Raw genomic sequence first — 17,745 nt, forward strand, 5'->3', positions numbered from 1 at the left:
ACTTGACTTATTAAAGCAGATTGTGTAATGGTCGGCAGTTATATCACTGAGCGAGAAAATTTTTTACCTTTGTTGTATTTGTCCTATATCAACTCCAAATTGGAGGTGAATCAGGGATTTTTCCTTTATTCCAAGACGATGAGCTGGCCAAATACCCATGATGGTGGAAGCCAATAAACCAAAGAAGGAAAATACATACATAACCTAATAAAACTATATAGGTTAGGGAGAACATATACGTATAATTATATTATGACTGAAGTCAACAACTCTTAACCTAACGTTTTAATATGGAAACTCTCGATAGGGGCAATGTAATTTTATTTTTACTTTCGTCTCTTGTTGTTTCACAACGTATTAGGTTTTCCATCTTTTGGGTTATTTTGCCGGTTACTAGCGCGCTCATCACTGTACACATCCCCTTCATATATTTCAAGCAAGCGATTCACGGCCTAATAAGATCATACCTAATAGAAGACATGAACAATCTAGGGTTCTAGAGGTTCCAATGAAACTTATAAAATTTAAAAACTTGATAATGGAGAGATCCACAGAAGCAATCATCAAAGATGATAAAATCTTCAAAATTTAAAAATAGCAATTGGAGTAAAACGAAACAACTCACTATCAACCTCACTATTTAATGTGACGATAAAAGGTACAATTATCGATAACCTCGACGTCACAGCTTGTTGCGTACACTGATGGTATATCACTGATTAGCAGAAATCTAAAAAATTTTTAGGAAGAATCTTTGAAGTTGTGCAATCAAGCATTCAAGGGGTGGCAATATACCAAAATCATCATCATCATCATCATACAGCCAAATTTGTCCACTGTCGGACATAGGCCTCCTCAAGATGTCTCCATCCTTCTCCGTCCTGCGTAGCTGCAATCCAGTTTGTCGCTATTCTTTTAATGTCGTCGGTCCATCTGGTAGGTGATCTTCCAAGACTTCGTTTGTCTGCCCTTGGCCGCCACTCTTAAATCTTCTTTGTCCATCTTTTGCCTCTCTGTCTTGCGACGTGTCCTGACCATTTCCACTTCAACTTCGTAATGCGTTTTATGATGTCTTTCACTCCAGTTTTTCGCCGTAACTCATCATTTCGTATTCTGTCTCTCAAAGTTAGGCCAAGCATGGATCTTTCCATTTTTTGTTGTGCTACTTGTAATTTTCTTATTGATGTTTTAGTCAATGTCAGTATTTCAGCTCCATAAGTAAGCACCGGAAGTACGCACTGGTTAATTGCTTTTCTTTTTAGCTTTATTGGGATGTTTTCCTTGACCACGTCTCTTAGTTTGCCATACGCTGCCCATCCTAAAGCTATTCTTCTAGGTAATTCGCATGTTTGGTTGTCTCTACTTATTTGTATTTCGTGAACCCGGTAAGATGTATTTGTCAACTGTTTCGATATGGCAGTCCTCCAGTTTCAATGGTCCGCTAGGTACTAAATTGGTCATCATTTTAGTTTTCCCAAAGATTATTTCCAACCCTACTTTTTGAGAAACTCGTTGTAGTTCTTCCAGCATTTCGTGGGCTTCCTTTAAGTAGTCGGTTATTAGAACTATATCTGCAAATCGTAGGTGGTTCAGCCTTTCGCCATCGACATTTAAACCTCTGTTTTCCCATTCTAACATCTGGAATGCATGCTGCATTACGTCATTGAATAGTTTTGGTGACATGTTGTCTCCTTGTCTAACTCCCCGTTTTAGTTTTATTTTTTGAGTTTGGGTATGGAGGTTTAGTGCTGTTGTGGCATTTGCATATATATGTTGAATAATGTCGGAATATCGGTAGTCGATTCTACAATTTCTCAAAGCTCTTAAGATGGCTACCATGTACCAAAATAAAACAAAGTAACTAATATGCCCCGGGAAAAATACTGTTTATATGACAGAGATAGAAACTGGAGAATGTAAGTTCGAAAAGTAAGAACAATTTTAGTGCCTAGAGGTCTCAGTTAATGGAACTAGCGACAGAAACATGGTAACCAATGGATGAATTCTGGCGAAAAACGGAACTTACTGGAAATACAACAACTTTTAAAAGGTAAGAAGTTCACATAGAATAGTAATCTGAAAATTTACAGAGCAGCAATTAGAGAGATCCTAGAGAGAAAAGTAATTCAGCGGGCACACTAAGCTTAAGTAATTGTGAATTTAAAAAATTTATGAATCACGAAATAAGAGAAATTTTGAAAAGAGAAGACATCGTCAGATTTATCAAGGCCCAAATATTCAGATGGATGGGACATCTAGAAGGAAGAGATCCCGAAACAATTATCAAAAGAATCACGAACTAGCAGTAACACATGGGCCATGAGAAGACCCAAAACGAGTTGAGAACTGTATAGAGGGTCTTAGAAAACCAGGAGTTGGAGAATGAATAAATATTGAGAGAAGCAAAAAGGAGAGAATGGGAAAATATAGAGAAAGACAAGCCAAACCAATTGTAAACCAAAAAGTTTTAAAGAGGCAGGCAATCGCTCCTTATTGTAAAGTATTGGGAGTATAATCAGGACGTGTATCAGATCTTTATAGATTTCAAACAGGCTTATGATTCAATTAATCGTGCAACATTATGGAAGGCAATGATCGAGCTCGGCGTTCCCATGAAACCAACTGCGGTAACACAAATGTGTGTAAGTAACTCCTTTGCACAACTTAGAATAGGGAGGGAAATATCAAATGCTTTCTGCGTAAATTCTGGACTGAGACAGGGAGATCCATTGTCCCCATTGTTGTTTAACCTAGAATATGTCATGCGGAAAATTTATTCAAAAATCAAACCAGACATAACTGCTCGGGGAGAAAAAATCATATTCGCCTTTGCCGATAACGTAGATGCATTGGCACCATCATCATTAAAAGTTAAGAATATTTTCTCGAGCTTTGAAGAAGCTGCATTAAACATTGGTCTAAAATTAATGAAGACAAGCAAAATACATGGTCGTCACAAAACAAGAACTAGATTCAAAACAAGAATCATAACTTCGAAGTGGTTAAAGAATTTAAATATCTAGGAGCAACAATCACAAATGACAACAAAATAGAGCGAAAAGTTGAAACGAGAATAATGGCAGGAAACAGATCTTTGTTTGCAATGCAACATCTAATGAAGTCAAAACTTCTTTCACGAGGTACAAAAATCCAGCTATATAAGACCATAATACGACCAGCAGTTGCGTATGGAAGAGAAACACACGCCAACAAAAAGAGAAGTAAATATATTGCTGGTGTGGGAACATAAAATCCTTCGAATTATATATGGCCCTTGCGGAGACAGCGTGACAAACGAATGGAGGTGCAGATACAACAACTAGTTAGAGTCTCTATTCGGAAAGGAAAATCTAGTCAGATATATAGAGGCCAATAGACTCAGATGAGCAGGGCATGTGATACGCAGTAACGACAATCGCTTTATAAACAATGTGTTCTGGGAAAGGCCAGATGAAAGAATGTCTGTGGGACGGCCTAGAAAAAGGTGGAAAGATGCAGTCAAAGAAAATCTGGAGATATTGGGAGCGAAGACTCACGAAGAGTTGTAAACCATTAATGATGATGATGCAATCGCTCCGTCAGAAGTGTAGATGCCATGATGATGATAGTTGGCTAGTAAAGGTGTTTACTGCTACTGAAGGTGAAGGTTTAGGTATTTACATGCCTATAAAGGTTTATGTTCGTGGGAATGAATGAAGTTTAATCCAAGAAATGAATCCAAAGGTGTAGGTACCTATTGGAGGAAGTAAAGGCAGCACTATTGGCACTAAAAACAAATACATCACCTAAAAAATAAGATATGTCAAAGAGAAGAAATGCGGATAGGATGGCGGGAAAGCCCAATAGTACACGTCCACAACAAGGAAGATAAACAGGTATGTAAGAATTATGGAGGAATATTATTAACTCCTACAACCTACACAGTTATGTCCATTATTCTAGTAAGAAGAGTCATTCCGCAAGCAGAAGAAATAATAAGTGACCAGATCTTTATCTTGTGCCAAATATTAGAAAGACGTTGGTAATATAGCAAATATGTACATAAAATTGTAGTAGATTTCAAATGAGCATATGACGCTGTGGAAACATGAATATACTTTGGAAGGTACTGAAGGAAATGTACCCAGAAAACTGGTAGGATTATTCTAGATGTGTGCAGAATTCATGTCCATGTATCAGAATTAGCAGCAGTACATCAGACGAGTTTCAAATTCAAACAAATCTAGGAAAAAGCGATCCAGTTTTCCCTTTCTTATTTACTTCACTTTATATCACGCAGTTGGGAAAGCAAAACCAGAATTAACAAATGGCTTCGCTGCCAAGAGAACAAAGGTACTGTTAGCTTTTGCTGACGATGTCGACATATTTTCACAATCCGCTAGAGATGCCAAACAAATTTTAAACCTTTTTGAAAGTTGGCCGGGGAAATTGGTCTTAAGGTCAACGAAGATAAGACCAATACATAGTCATTACTAAAAAGCTATAACAAAGAATTACAAAAAAACCTTTCGATCTTCTTCTTCTTATTGTGTCTTCTTCTAACGAAGGTTAGCGATCACTTCTTTAAACACCCCCTATCTTTTGCAACGATAAATATCTGCTCAACGCTGAGATTAGTCCAATCTCTGATATTCCTCAGCCAAGATTTCTTCTTTCTTCTACTCTTCTAACATATCGATAAATGAATACAATGTAAGAATGTCGGAAAATAGAGCGTCTTACACTTTAGCGACGCTACTTTAACCAAAATTTCTCTCATTTTCAGTCAAAAAAAAATTTCCCCCATAATAACTTATGGAAGTGAGACTTAGGTATTATTAGTCTTACTTAAAATCCTTCGGAGAATCTTTGCGCCTTGTAGTGATGAGATAGCAGGAGAGTAGAGACGAAGACACCACCAGAAACTCCAACTACGTTATGGAGTACGATACATCGACGACTAACCAATGAAACTAACGACTAACTAACGAAAGACTACTAAATACAACCTTCCGACAAATGCCCTAAGGCAGAAGATCAATTGATCCCCCCAAGGAAAAGATGGAAGGATGCAATAACGAGTGGCCTATTTAAGATGGAGGTACAACAGTGATATATTATTGCACAAGACCAGCAAGAATGCAGGAAAATCGTAAACGCGGCCAAGACTCTCTTAGATTTGTAGAGCCAAGAAACAAGAAGAAAAAAATCCTGGCCCCACAAATTTTTTTTTAAATGATAATTATAAAAGTCTGTAGAATTTTAAGCAGAATTTGAAGATAAAAAATAAATTTATAGAGTATTTCATCAAAAACAGCAACGTAATAGCAAGTTTTAAATATTGAAAATCACCAAGTTATGCACAACTGCAAATCATATTATTTCAAATTGAATTATTTCCAGAGATAGTTCTAAAGTGTATACTTCGTGCAATATACAGGAATCTGTTCAGTGCTATTTGGTAGAGCAAATATTATAATTAAGTGTTTTGTGTTGTTTTTTTTCATGAACTTATCAGTTGATTAGTGTGTTGCTTTTTATTAAAATAAAAGTTTAAAAGAATTTTATGTCAATGATCTGGTTCTTACAAATTTCAAAAAAAAATAAATCGGACAAATAGGGTAATACAAGTTAATTATAGATGTAAAATAGAACTTTTTATTTACAATATTAGATAAATCAAAAAATAAAGTATCACAATCATTTTTAGGATGTTAAGCGTTGAGTTGTCAATCTCTAAGAGCTTTGTTGATTTAAAAATTGTTAGATATTTAACAATGTGTGAGTATTCTTACGAAAATAACTTATTGTGCCAAAGTAATATTTGTTTTAAATGATAATTGATTAGTAAATCTAGCATCACTGTACTAAAATTATAAAACTCAAAAACTCAATCACAAAATTTATTTGCAGTTTAAAGCACTTCCAGAACATTTTTTTCTATCTTTTTTGTGTTTGCCCCACTGCTTTTCAGTTAATTCAAAAATGATCTTTGTTTTCTTAATACATATTTTACTTTCTGTCACAGGCATATATATCTTATTTTACTTTGTGGAATAGTGTTCCATATCTTTAATGAATTGAGGTTTATACATTTGATTTTAATATTTACCCTGCTTCTCTATATCTCACTCAAATATAGAGCAATATGTCATCCTCTAATAAGTACTGGTTATATTCCTTTTTCATACTACCTCAAGTTCTGAGCATGTTATTTATATTATTACGTCAATATAACATGATTCTTTTAAATCCAAATTTGGGCTGATTTTTTTTATTATAAATATAATTTATACAATACTAATTAAAAAATGCACGATGTTACAGAGTACTCACAAATTGGAGCAAACTTTCATATTAATAAGAGATTAGTCGAAGTAAAAATCATTATTACCGTTTATTATCGCATACAAAAACTTGTATCTTTATGATTAAAATAATTAAACTAAAATCAAAATTATTCAGGATCTTAATTAATATCAGCTATATTCATATAAGTATATAGATCATAGTCCAATAATCAGAGATTTCTAAAAAGCGACACGAACAAGCTGGATTTTGCTGTGGATGTCGATTTTGGGACCTCAAAAAAGATTCAAAAGAGTTCTCCACTCCTACCCAGGGGCTTCCCTCTATAACCACCCTGGTGGGGAGGAAAAATGGAAAACATAAATTTTTCAAGAATCTGTATGTCATAGAAAAAATAATGTTCTCTCTGAAAGAACGCTTGAAGCGACCGGCGATTTTGAATGTCAGTTCTTTCTTCTTCAATGTACATCGTGACATTAGGTGTTTGTTTCTACATATTGTGACGTTCTGACAACACATTATTTTGTTGTTTTTGTCTGTAATACGATTAGTTATTCCTCAATATTGTTATCACTGGAAACAAAAATCTTGAATCCAGAAAGTGTAACCCAGAGCAAGAAATTATAGCTGAAGTAGAAAAATAAATACCTAAATTCCTTCGGAGATTTAGTAGGTATAGACCAGGGCGCATCTGTAAAAATATTAGTACATTTGGACGTTGAGAGGTGACTCAAATTTTTTTGCAGAAATTGCTTGAAAATAACTCAAATAATAATATTTGAGTTATCCTCCCTCTCAAAAAGGTCCGGAACATTGTTTAAATAATCAAAATGTCAAAAAACGAAGGAAAAATTCGATATTTTTCTTCGTTTTTTGATTATACCTTTAAAAGTATTCATTTCCGAGAAAAGTTGTACTGACATAAAAATTGCGTAATTAAATTTCCTAAATACAGAATTGGCTAGAAATAAAAAAAAATAGCCACCCTTGTTGCAAAATAGCAATAATTGCGAAAAAAAACCATATAAAAACAAGTATTCGCATTTTACATTTTTCAACCATTTATGCTGCACTTATAACGTTCATATTTCAGCAAGAAAAACTTTATGATACAGTAAAACAATACTGTAAATTTCATTAAGATCGGTTCAACAAATTTTGCAAAATAAATTTTACAATCCAGCTTTCGCAAAAAAAATTCATTTTTTCAAAATGTTACAGGACAGAAAATAAAGCAGATAGAAAGTTGAGTTTTTTTTTACCTATAGAAGTGTACTGTACCTTTCATTTGAAATTTACAAAATTAAAATCGATTAACTACCACGGGGTCAGGAATTTTTTTTAATAAACAGTAATTATTGGTGCTACGCGCAGGACAGAGGATAATTTGCTCTGATTGGGCATTCCAATAACCTTTGATAATGATTGATACATTTTAATTTTTATTACATTTCGATATAAATAAATAAATTTGTTTATTGCAAAATAAAAACACATACTCTATCCTTTGAAATAACACTTTTTTTAGCAAAAACTTTATTTGTTCATATATTTTAACTTAGAGAATAAAAATTTATTATTTTTAAACATATGCAATTGTTTAAACAATATTTCACAAGCAATAATAAAATTAGTTTGATTTTTGTGGAATTAAAATATTAAAATACAACAAAATATAGAGTAAGAAAATAATATATTAGATAAAGATTGGAAAAAATTTTGGTGGAAATCAACTTGTGTGAATCGAAAAATTTCTGACGCCGTGGTAATTAATCGATTTTAATTTTGCGAATTGCAAATGAAAAGTACAGTACACTACTATAGGCAAAAAAAATTCAACTTGCTATTTGTTTTATTTTCAGTCCTGCAACATTTAAAAAAAAAATGATTTTTTTTTGCGAAAGCTGGATTGCAAAATTTATTTTGCAATATCAATTAAACCGATCTTAATGAAATTTACAGTGTTGTTTTACTATATCATAAAGTTTTCCTGGGTAAAACATGAAGGTCCTAAGTGTAGCATAACTGGTTGGATGACGTAAAATGCGAATACTTGTTTTTGTATGGTTTTTTCGCAATTATTGCTATTTTGCAACAAGGGTGACTATTTTTTAAATTTTTAACCAATTCTATATTGTAGGAAATTTAATTACGCAACTTTTATATTAGTACAACTTTTCTCAGAAATGAATACTTTTAAAATTATAATCAAAAAAGGAAGAAAAAAATCGAATTTTTCCTTCATATTTTGACATTTTGATTATTTAAACAATGTTCCGGACCATTTTGTGTGGGAGGATAACTCAAATATTATTATTTGAGTTATTTTCAAGCAATTTCTGCAAAAAAATTTGAGTCACCTCTCAACGTCCATCTCAAAACAGATGCACCCTGGACTAGTAGTAGTTTTTCGACATACAAAACCAGACAAAATAATCCTGTTCACAGGTGTATCATTTTCCGGTTGAAATTTCACTTTGTTTTCCCTTGTTATCCATTTCTTGCGTATATTATTCTCATATATACTTGGTGAATATCATTAAGTGTACAAATACCTACAGACAAATACCTATCAGAGATTCAGAATGACTACTTGCTGGCAAAAAATGTGAAAAAACTGGATTGGGCAAATTACTACTCTGTGTGCCTTTCAAGTTTTGGTAATACTTTTTGGTTTTCTGATTGTAGTAAAACATTATTTGATAGTGTCGTTGAGAGCTGGAAGGAAGCAGGTCTGGATCTAAACATACGGAAAACCAAAATACTCGTAATAAGTAAACAAGAGAATAATATATATATATAGTCTATATATGTAAATAGTAGCAAACCTGAGCAAGTTTATTAAATTGTTTACTTTGGATATTAGTTAAATTGTAATGCAGAGAGTCACGGTTTAGAGCTAGAAATGAGCAGGCCAGGGCCCTGATTCTAATTCATTTCGACAGTCGCAATTTCATTTCGACACCGCCATGACAGCCGCAGAGTATAGCGATTCTTATTCATTTCGATATTAGTTACAACTAGGGATATTAACCTTATCATGTTGGCACTACTCAGAATTTGGGTTGGCGCTCCGGTTTATTGGAATTTGTTGATAGTCTGGGAAAATTATCGAAAAAATGCCATTTTTGGGAAAAATTATTTACCAGCTATTTTATTGCTAAAATCGGATCTTAAGATTGCATATAAATATTAGCAATATATATGGGGTATGACAAGTCGGCAGAAACTGTGTTATTTTATTTATAAACAAATTAGCACTCCTAATTTTTTTTTTCAATTAGTGCATGCTGTGTAACTCCTAAGATTTTTCCTTTGAGCCAAAAACACTCAAATAAAAATTCACCGTAATTTCGTTCTGCACAAAGTTATTTTTTTTCCGATTTCCTTCAACAAAAATTTTACTCAGAAAATCCGAAGTTTCCCAAAAAATCTGCAATTTTCAATTAAAATTTTAGAGAAGTACCTAATTATTTATCAATAATTAAATAATTGATGACATGAAAGATTTATTATAGTAGATTATACAGAGGGGCTAAATTATGGAATAAATTCATTTCTTTAAAACGGACGATTTTGGAGCAAAATCCCGATAGAGGTCGATTTTTATTTTTAAATTACAATTTTTTGGCATATATTTCATACTAGTGACGTCATCCATCTGAGCGTGATGACGTAATCGATAATTTTGTTAATGGGAATAGGGGTCGTGTGGTAGGTCATTTGAAAGGGAGTTCAATTCTCTATTCAGTAATATAAACATTAATATCATTAGGTAGGTATTTATACAGGGTTGCCAAAAAATAATTTTTGAATTAAATTAATTGGCGCAAAAAGAAGAATGTATGTAATTTATTTAACTCAAAATACATTGTACTGCTGTCAGAAAATAGAAAAAAAGGTTTATTTCACAAATAAACATTTCTTTTCGCTTAAATTAAATCACAAACAGCCTCCCTCCTACCTATTGCAGATTGAACATTTAATTTAAGCTAAAAGCAATGTTTATTTGCAAAATAAACATTTTTTTCTATTTTCTGACAGCAATAGAATGTATTTTGAGTTAAATAAATTACATGCATTGTTCTTCTTGCGTCAATTAATTTAATTCAAAAAATTTTTTGGCCTCCCTGTATAAATAATGATATTAATGTTTATAATAGGGCTTTTCATCGATTGTCATTTGTTTCGAGCTCCTGTCATATGTTGAATAATCTGTGTATAATATTAATATTTACGGATTATACGAAATATGACAGAAGCTCGAAATAAATGACTGTGAATGAAAAGCCCTATACTGAATAGAGAATTGAACGCCTTTGTATAAATGAGCTACAACACGAACCCCTATTCCTATTTAAAAAATAATCGATTACGTCATCACGCTCGGATGGATGACGTCACTAGTTTGAAACATATGCCAAAAAAATTTAATTTAAAAATAAAATTCGACCTGTTTCGGTATTTTTCTCTAAAATCGTCGATTTTAGTGAAAATGAATTTATTCCATAATTTAGCCCCTCTCTATATATAAGGAGACCGGCGACAATCTAACCAATAGTTTAGCAATAATTAAAATGTTAATTAAAAATTTTCGGTCGAAATAATAACCAGAAAGATTATGATACACCAGAATAACTATGTTTTCGTATAAAAAAGCACTATACCTATTCAACGTACCTTACAGGATTGAAATTGGACCATTTGAGCGGTCTCAGGAATGTTATAAAGAAACATTTTTTTGGCGTATAGACAAATAGAACTCCTCAGAAAATATTAGATTAAATTAAATTAAGTTAACTCTGTTGAAAAGGGCACGCCTTCTGTGCCCTTTTCGAAGAAAAAAAATTGAATTGCGAGGAGTGATTCCAGGTACCTATAACAGGTCAAATTTGACCGGCATTTGCGACAGAGTTATAAACAACAGGATTTTAATCTTTGAACCATTAGATACCTTTTAATTCCGGTCCTCTTTGTACATACAAATTTTCATATCTTCAAGACACTCATAACAAAAAAGATTTATGTCACTGTCACCAAATTATTTAATTATTGATAAATAATTACTTCTCTCAAATTTTAGTTTAAAATTAAAGATTTTGTTTTGAAAACCAGAATTTTCCGAGGAAAATTTCCGTCGAAGGAAATTTGAATAAATTATCAATGTGCAGAATTAAATTACTGTCAATTTTTATGCGAGTGTTTTGGTTTAAAGTTAAAATTTTCGGAGTTATAGAGCAATAATTAAAAAAAAGATTTCGGAGCGCTAATTTGTTTATAAACAAAATAGCACACTTTCTGTGGACTTTGCACAGCTATATTACTAATATAGGAAATCTTAAGATTTGATGTCAGCATGTCCAGCAATAAAATAGCTGGTAATTAATTTTCCTTGTTTTTTACTAATTTTCCCAGATTATTATCTTACATCTTTATTCATTGAGTTGATGATTCATGTTGTGGACATTCTCAATTATTATATTTCTAATTTAATACTATTCTATCTAATTCCTCAAAACAAGCAAATTTCAATTAAACCCAGCCATATTAATACCTTTTGCTTTAGTTTTCCTTGCAAGAAATAAACAAAACACATCTAAACTAAACCTAACCTCGCTTTTGGCCATTCGTTCATCTCCGTGTCAAATAATTTCGACATCGAAATTATAATATCAACCACTTTTTTGGAGTCGCTATTAATTTCGATAGTCGCTATTTCGTGACGTCATTTCGTTAGTTCAACTAAAGTCCACAAGGCTCGCACAGTCGCATTTCGACCGCCATATTGAAAGCGACTTGTTTAGTGTCGAAATTTGATTTAGAATCAGGGCCCAGAACCGGAATGTCTAGGGTACCTATTACTTAACAAAGACCTAAAATTGGCATTGCGGATTCGCCGTCTTCGCTGCTATGTGTTCTCGGTCTTACTTTCTGCTGTCGAGTTTATAACTGAGAATAAAAGTGATCTAAATCGCCTTGAGACTTTCGAAATGTGGTGCTATAGAAGAATTTTAAAAGATTATTGGGTGAATATTCGAAACTAGAATACTAGAACGTCTTAGCAAGACTACTGAGATTATAAAAAGCATCAAGAAGAAAAAGCTGAAGTATCTCGGACATGTAATGATTCGAGAGGTCCCAAATATAGAATACTTCAAAATATTATACAAGGGAAAATATCAAGCAAACGCAGTCCAGGACGAAGAAGGACTTCACGGTTGAAGAATCTGCGGTATTGATACAAGCATGCTATTTAGGGTTGAAGAGAATAAAATTAACATAGCTATGATGGTATCGAACGTTCTGAAAGGACATAATACGTGAAGAAGACGAGTTTGTAGTGAGAATTGAACCCTCATCATTTTGGTACCACAGGCGGAAACCCTTACTCTGTTCGGTTCGTTTTCTTTGTTGGATTACTCCAACAAATTGAATAAATTGTCGATATTGTCCACAATTACACTTTCAGTCATTTTTGCAATGTTTGATGCAGTGTAATAATTGGATATATTATATTAATGATCAGTTGAACTTTTACAATGATAAGTGCACATAGAAAGACATATAAGAAGGGTATAAGAAATTTGTCATAAATGTGATATAAAATTAATTAGGTACCTAAGATCCATACGCAAAAATGTAAAACATCCCTTTATATTAAAGAGACCAATAATAACATACGCTGCAGAAACACGACCTGATACAGAAAGGACAACAAGATTGCTCGAAACAGCGGAGATGAAAACCCTTCGAAAAATCGATGGTAAGACTCTATGGGACAGAGCTATAAGTACAGATATTCAACGGAGATGCAAAGTGTACAACATTACTAACTGGTTGAAAAACAGAAGATTAGAATGGAACGACCAGAAAAGCCGAATGACAACGAATAAAAAGGACGGCGAGAGACGGTTCCCTAATAAGAAGACGATCAGTGGAACGTAAACTTACTGGAGACACATTGAAAAAACAACATAATCTATACAAAAAGAAGAAGAATACATAATACAGATGGTAAATTAAAATACATGTATCGTTGACTCCAAACTAAAATCGCACATTAGCGGCCGATATCATTTGCAAAGAAATATCGCCTTTCGCCTCCAAAAATAAATAATTGCTTACAAGACTCCGAAAAAGAGATTAATTACTTTTCACATCTCTATTAGCTTAATTAATTAATTATTATGCCAAAAATCTACTGTATCATATTGTATGAAATGTTTTGTTGACTTTTTAAATTATAAATTACCTCTAAATAAGTTTAAATTTTTAATTTTAAAAACTAATTTCGACAGAATCTCTTTTTCTCCTGAGAGTTGGTACTTGTAAATAGTTAGAAGTGAAGCAACTATACCTTCCATATTTGCCAATATAATAATCGTAATAATAATTGTAAAAAGTGCCTTTATCAATATTATCTAATAAAAATCTGCCAATGTGCAATGTAATGGTAGATTTTCAGATATAATTTTTCTCTCATAAATGTCGTATGCTGAATTTTGTATTTTGTTTCAGCATTGGTATAGCTATCGTTTAGATGTGGAATTAAATGATTGTCACTGTATATTAAAAAACTAGATTTCCTATAACATTAATATTGATTCTATGCTTTTTTTGCTAGTCACTTAACCCATTCGCTGCCGATTACGCGCCTGCGCGTGATGTGGTTACTTCAGTCAGGTGCCATTCACGCGCCAGCAAATGATATGGTTACTTCAGTCAGGTGCCATTCACGCGCCAGCAAATGATATGGTTACTTCAGTCAGGTGCCGTTCACGCTCCAGCGAGTGATATGGTTGCTTCAGTCAGGTGCCGTTTACGAGTTTCATTCTCTTTGATAGGTAGCGAATGGGTTAAGTGTTTTTGAACATGAGTGGAAACACTACACGCAATACTTATATCAACATCCTTTTCATCTCTAGACGAAGTAAAACACGCAATAAAAAGGATACAAGTCAGCGGGAACGGAAAATGAACCAGTAGAATCAAAGGAACATGTAATAATTGTATATGACCTGTCTCCATAAAAGTAACTAACAGTATGGATTTAAACAGTATTTCCAGCAGAATGGAAAGTAGGAATTATATACCCAATCTATAAAAAGGGAAATATTTTGAACTGTTGTGCAGAACTACAGAGGAATTAGTACATACTTACTTTACTTTTTCGAGTCTGGATCCAACTACAGTTTTTCTCCCCAGTATCGGGCTACGTCTATGCCCTTTGTATTTTCGAGCCATAATTGCCATAAATCTGTACTGTGGGCAAAGTCTGCATACTGTCAGGTGCTCAACGTTCTGTATTTCTCCACATTCACAAAGGGCGTCGTTATCTGTCTTGATGCCCCATTTAATGTGGTTCTGTTTTACTGGGACAACACCGGTGCGTATGCGGTTGAATATTCGTAAGGTTGTCCAGTCCATGTTCATTCGATTAAATCGTTCTGGATGTAGGGGGAACAGTTCGGGTGGTTCGACGATGACATTTCTCATAAACCTGTTCCTTAATTTAAGTCGGCTGGTTTCTGGCGGTTCGTCGAACCCATATAATTGGTGCCTTTCATCGAAAGTTTGCCTGAACTTCTCCACATATTGTAGGGCACATCTACGCCTCTGGAGATGCGAATCCAGCACTGCCTTGGTACAGTAGAAGTAGAGAGGGGTAGGCTTCATACAACCGGTAGTTATTCTACATGTTTCATTTAACGCCGGTGACTTGATGTTTAGATCTGTCCCATACGGAACAAGCATATTCCCCTGTTGAGAAACATAAGGTCTCAGCTGTTGACTTTAAGACCTGGGGGTTTGCACCCCACTTACTCCCTACAAGTTTCCGGAGAAGGTTGTTTCTCGTAGAAACCTTTTGTCTTGTACTCTGACAGTGGAATTTATATATTAGTGACCGGTATATTATCACTCCAAGATATTTGGGCCTATCAGTGTGTTTCAAGCGTTGTCCTCCCAAGATACATTCAGTTTTACATGCGCCAAATGGTTGTTGAGATGGAATGCACATACTTGGATTTTAGTAGGGTGTGGCTTTAATGAGTTTTTTTTGTAGTTAGTTGACATCATGTCTTAAAGCCTCCTTCCATTGTCCACTCTACTTGTGTAAGTGTTTTCCCTTTTACGGCGATACCGAGGTCGTCAGCGTAAACAGACTGTCAGTCTGGGGGTGCATTGGTTAGTCGTTGGTGTAGATGTTAAATATGGACGGCGCGAGAACGTTTCCTTGAGGTAGGCCATTTTTTGGGTTCTCCATCTGCTCTTCTTTCCATTTAGTACCTACAACGTAGAAGCGTCTATTACACAACAGTGATCTAATGATATTTACCATTTCATAGTCAAGCACGGTGTTATAGATCTTAGTTAGTAAGGTTGTCTGGTTTATTATATTATATGCCGCTGTGACGTCTATCAAGGCTACTCCCACTGTTTCTTTCTGTTCAAATCCCTTCTCTATATTTGGTTCACCACTTGGCCTGTGCACGATTTACCTGGCCTGAAGCCTGCTTGTTGTGGGATTAGTCTTGCATCTAATTTTTCCTGTATGCTGTTCAAAATGAGACGTTCATACAACTTATACAAATGGCATAGCAAAGATATCGGACGGTAGCTACTCGGTAGTTCAGGGTCTTTCTCAGGTTTCAGAAGGCTACTATTTTTGTCTTGCGCCACATTTTTGGAATCGGGTAGGTAGAGCGACAGATGTTAAATAGATCGTGCACCCATTGTCTCACTTTTTGTCTGAAGTGTTTTATCTGCTCTGTTAGGAGTTCGTCCACCCCAGGTGATTTTCCGTTTTTAATAAGGTCCATGCCATTTTTGAGCTCTTCGATGGTAAATGCTTTTAGCAAGAGAGTTGCTTCCTGTTCTTGAATTTTTATAATTTTTGGGTCTTTGTAACGATGATTTGCTTTGCCATTCAAAACCACTTGGTGAGCTATCTGAGTTGGCGCTATTGCACATGGCTCTTTTTTCATCTCTGTGGGATCACCATTAGTACATAAAGACATTATCACCATTCATCCAATCGTGTCTCTATCTGGATATACATATGCCTCCTTTAGTCTCTTCTAATGTTCCCTACACTGAGCCGTTTGAAGGCAGTTTCACGCTACTTTTTCACGTCATTTATCCATCTAGTCGGTAGTGCTCCTCGGCGGAGTTCCTGGATCTCGATTCCGTAATTCGTCTTATCCACTGACCTTTCAATATTTTTAAGTTGAGTTCCTGGGATGGATATGAATGTAAGACAACCATGGAATGATGATAATAACATTTTCCTGTTAGTGGTCCTATAGAAACTCATAAGGAAACACCAGGAAAAAAAAACCTTATAATACTATCCCAGTACCAGATATGGAAGTGTTTGGACTTACATTTAGTTTTCCAATAAATTATATATCCCCGATGTGTTAATGACTTACGTTTGTGGTGTCATTCTTTCTATTGATTTCCTCTTTTCATATGGGTAAAAAGATTCTGTATTAGGATTATATTATAGGATCTGGAATTAGTTAGTTTCATTTTACACTAATCGTATCAGTTTCTCTGGTATTCCTACTTATTTAATTGTTTCGTCTAGTCCGTTTCATGAGATTGAGCAGCAGGCCTGTTTAAAATCAATAGAGGGGATACAATCCTAGATTTTCTTCATAACTGTTTTTTTGTAATAATTTTAGTATAAAAATTTGATCGGTTTGTGTTCTTCCCTGGCTGATACCAGCCTCGTATTCTTCTGTTATCTATGTTTCGTAGGTTTTGCTTCTACTTCTTTTAATTTGTGCTTATATGTTAATAATAACTTATGTATTACTTCTAATAGTGCGATTCTTCTATAATATTCTCAAACAGTTTTATCACCTTCTTATCTAGTGGCACTTAGCTTTTTTTACATTGTTTTTTGTATGAGTATCTAAGTATACAGATTATTAGAGTAAGATTATTATTTTGAGTTTTTAGTAATGTATACAGTGCTTCTAATATCACATCTAAACGTAAAATAATCTGTAAATACGCATAGATGGAATGCCAATAATTATCAAGGTTCAAAATATATTCGTAAATTTTAATCTTGGGTGGTATTTTCTCTTTGATTTGTTAAAAAATTGGATGAGTGCTCATGTTGTAAAAAAACCAACCGTTGAAATGTCCAGTCAATACTCTCTTGTATGTACGTTCATCCTTTACCGAATATTGTTAAATTCATAAATATTAAAAAGCTCATAAAAAGTTTGATGTGTTTATGTTTACTACCTCTGTAGGTCAACATTCCTTTCACCTTTTAATCAAGCAAGGCAAACAATCAAAAGAATCTCCAAAAATAAGTCACCGAAAACGGAAAATGTGCCAATATAATCAAAGCAGCAGAAAATAAATATTTTTACGCTATTTGACGCTCTTATACCGCCAAAAAATCCGGCCTATTTATTATAAGTCGAATGCTATAAA

The 17,745-nt window shown here is 33.9% G+C and overlaps 1 protein-coding gene across 1 annotated transcript in view; it reads left to right on the plus strand.

The window, feature by feature from the left end:
• The first annotated feature begins 3,429 nt into the window (after nt 1–3,429).
• The window catches only part of LOC114340785 (trypsin-1), an 83,181-nt gene continuing 68,865 nt past the window's right edge, over nt 3,430–17,745 (plus strand). The window contains exon 1 of the mRNA XM_050660108.1: nt 3,430–3,652. Coding sequence (XP_050516065.1) covers nt 3,430–3,652 — 223 coding nt within the window. The remainder of the gene's footprint in view (nt 3,653–17,745) is intronic.

This window comes from Diabrotica virgifera, chromosome 9, assembly GCF_917563875.1.
Source record: "Diabrotica virgifera virgifera chromosome 9, PGI_DIABVI_V3a".
In the NCBI taxonomy this organism is placed as follows: Eukaryota; Metazoa; Arthropoda; class Insecta; order Coleoptera; family Chrysomelidae; genus Diabrotica; species Diabrotica virgifera.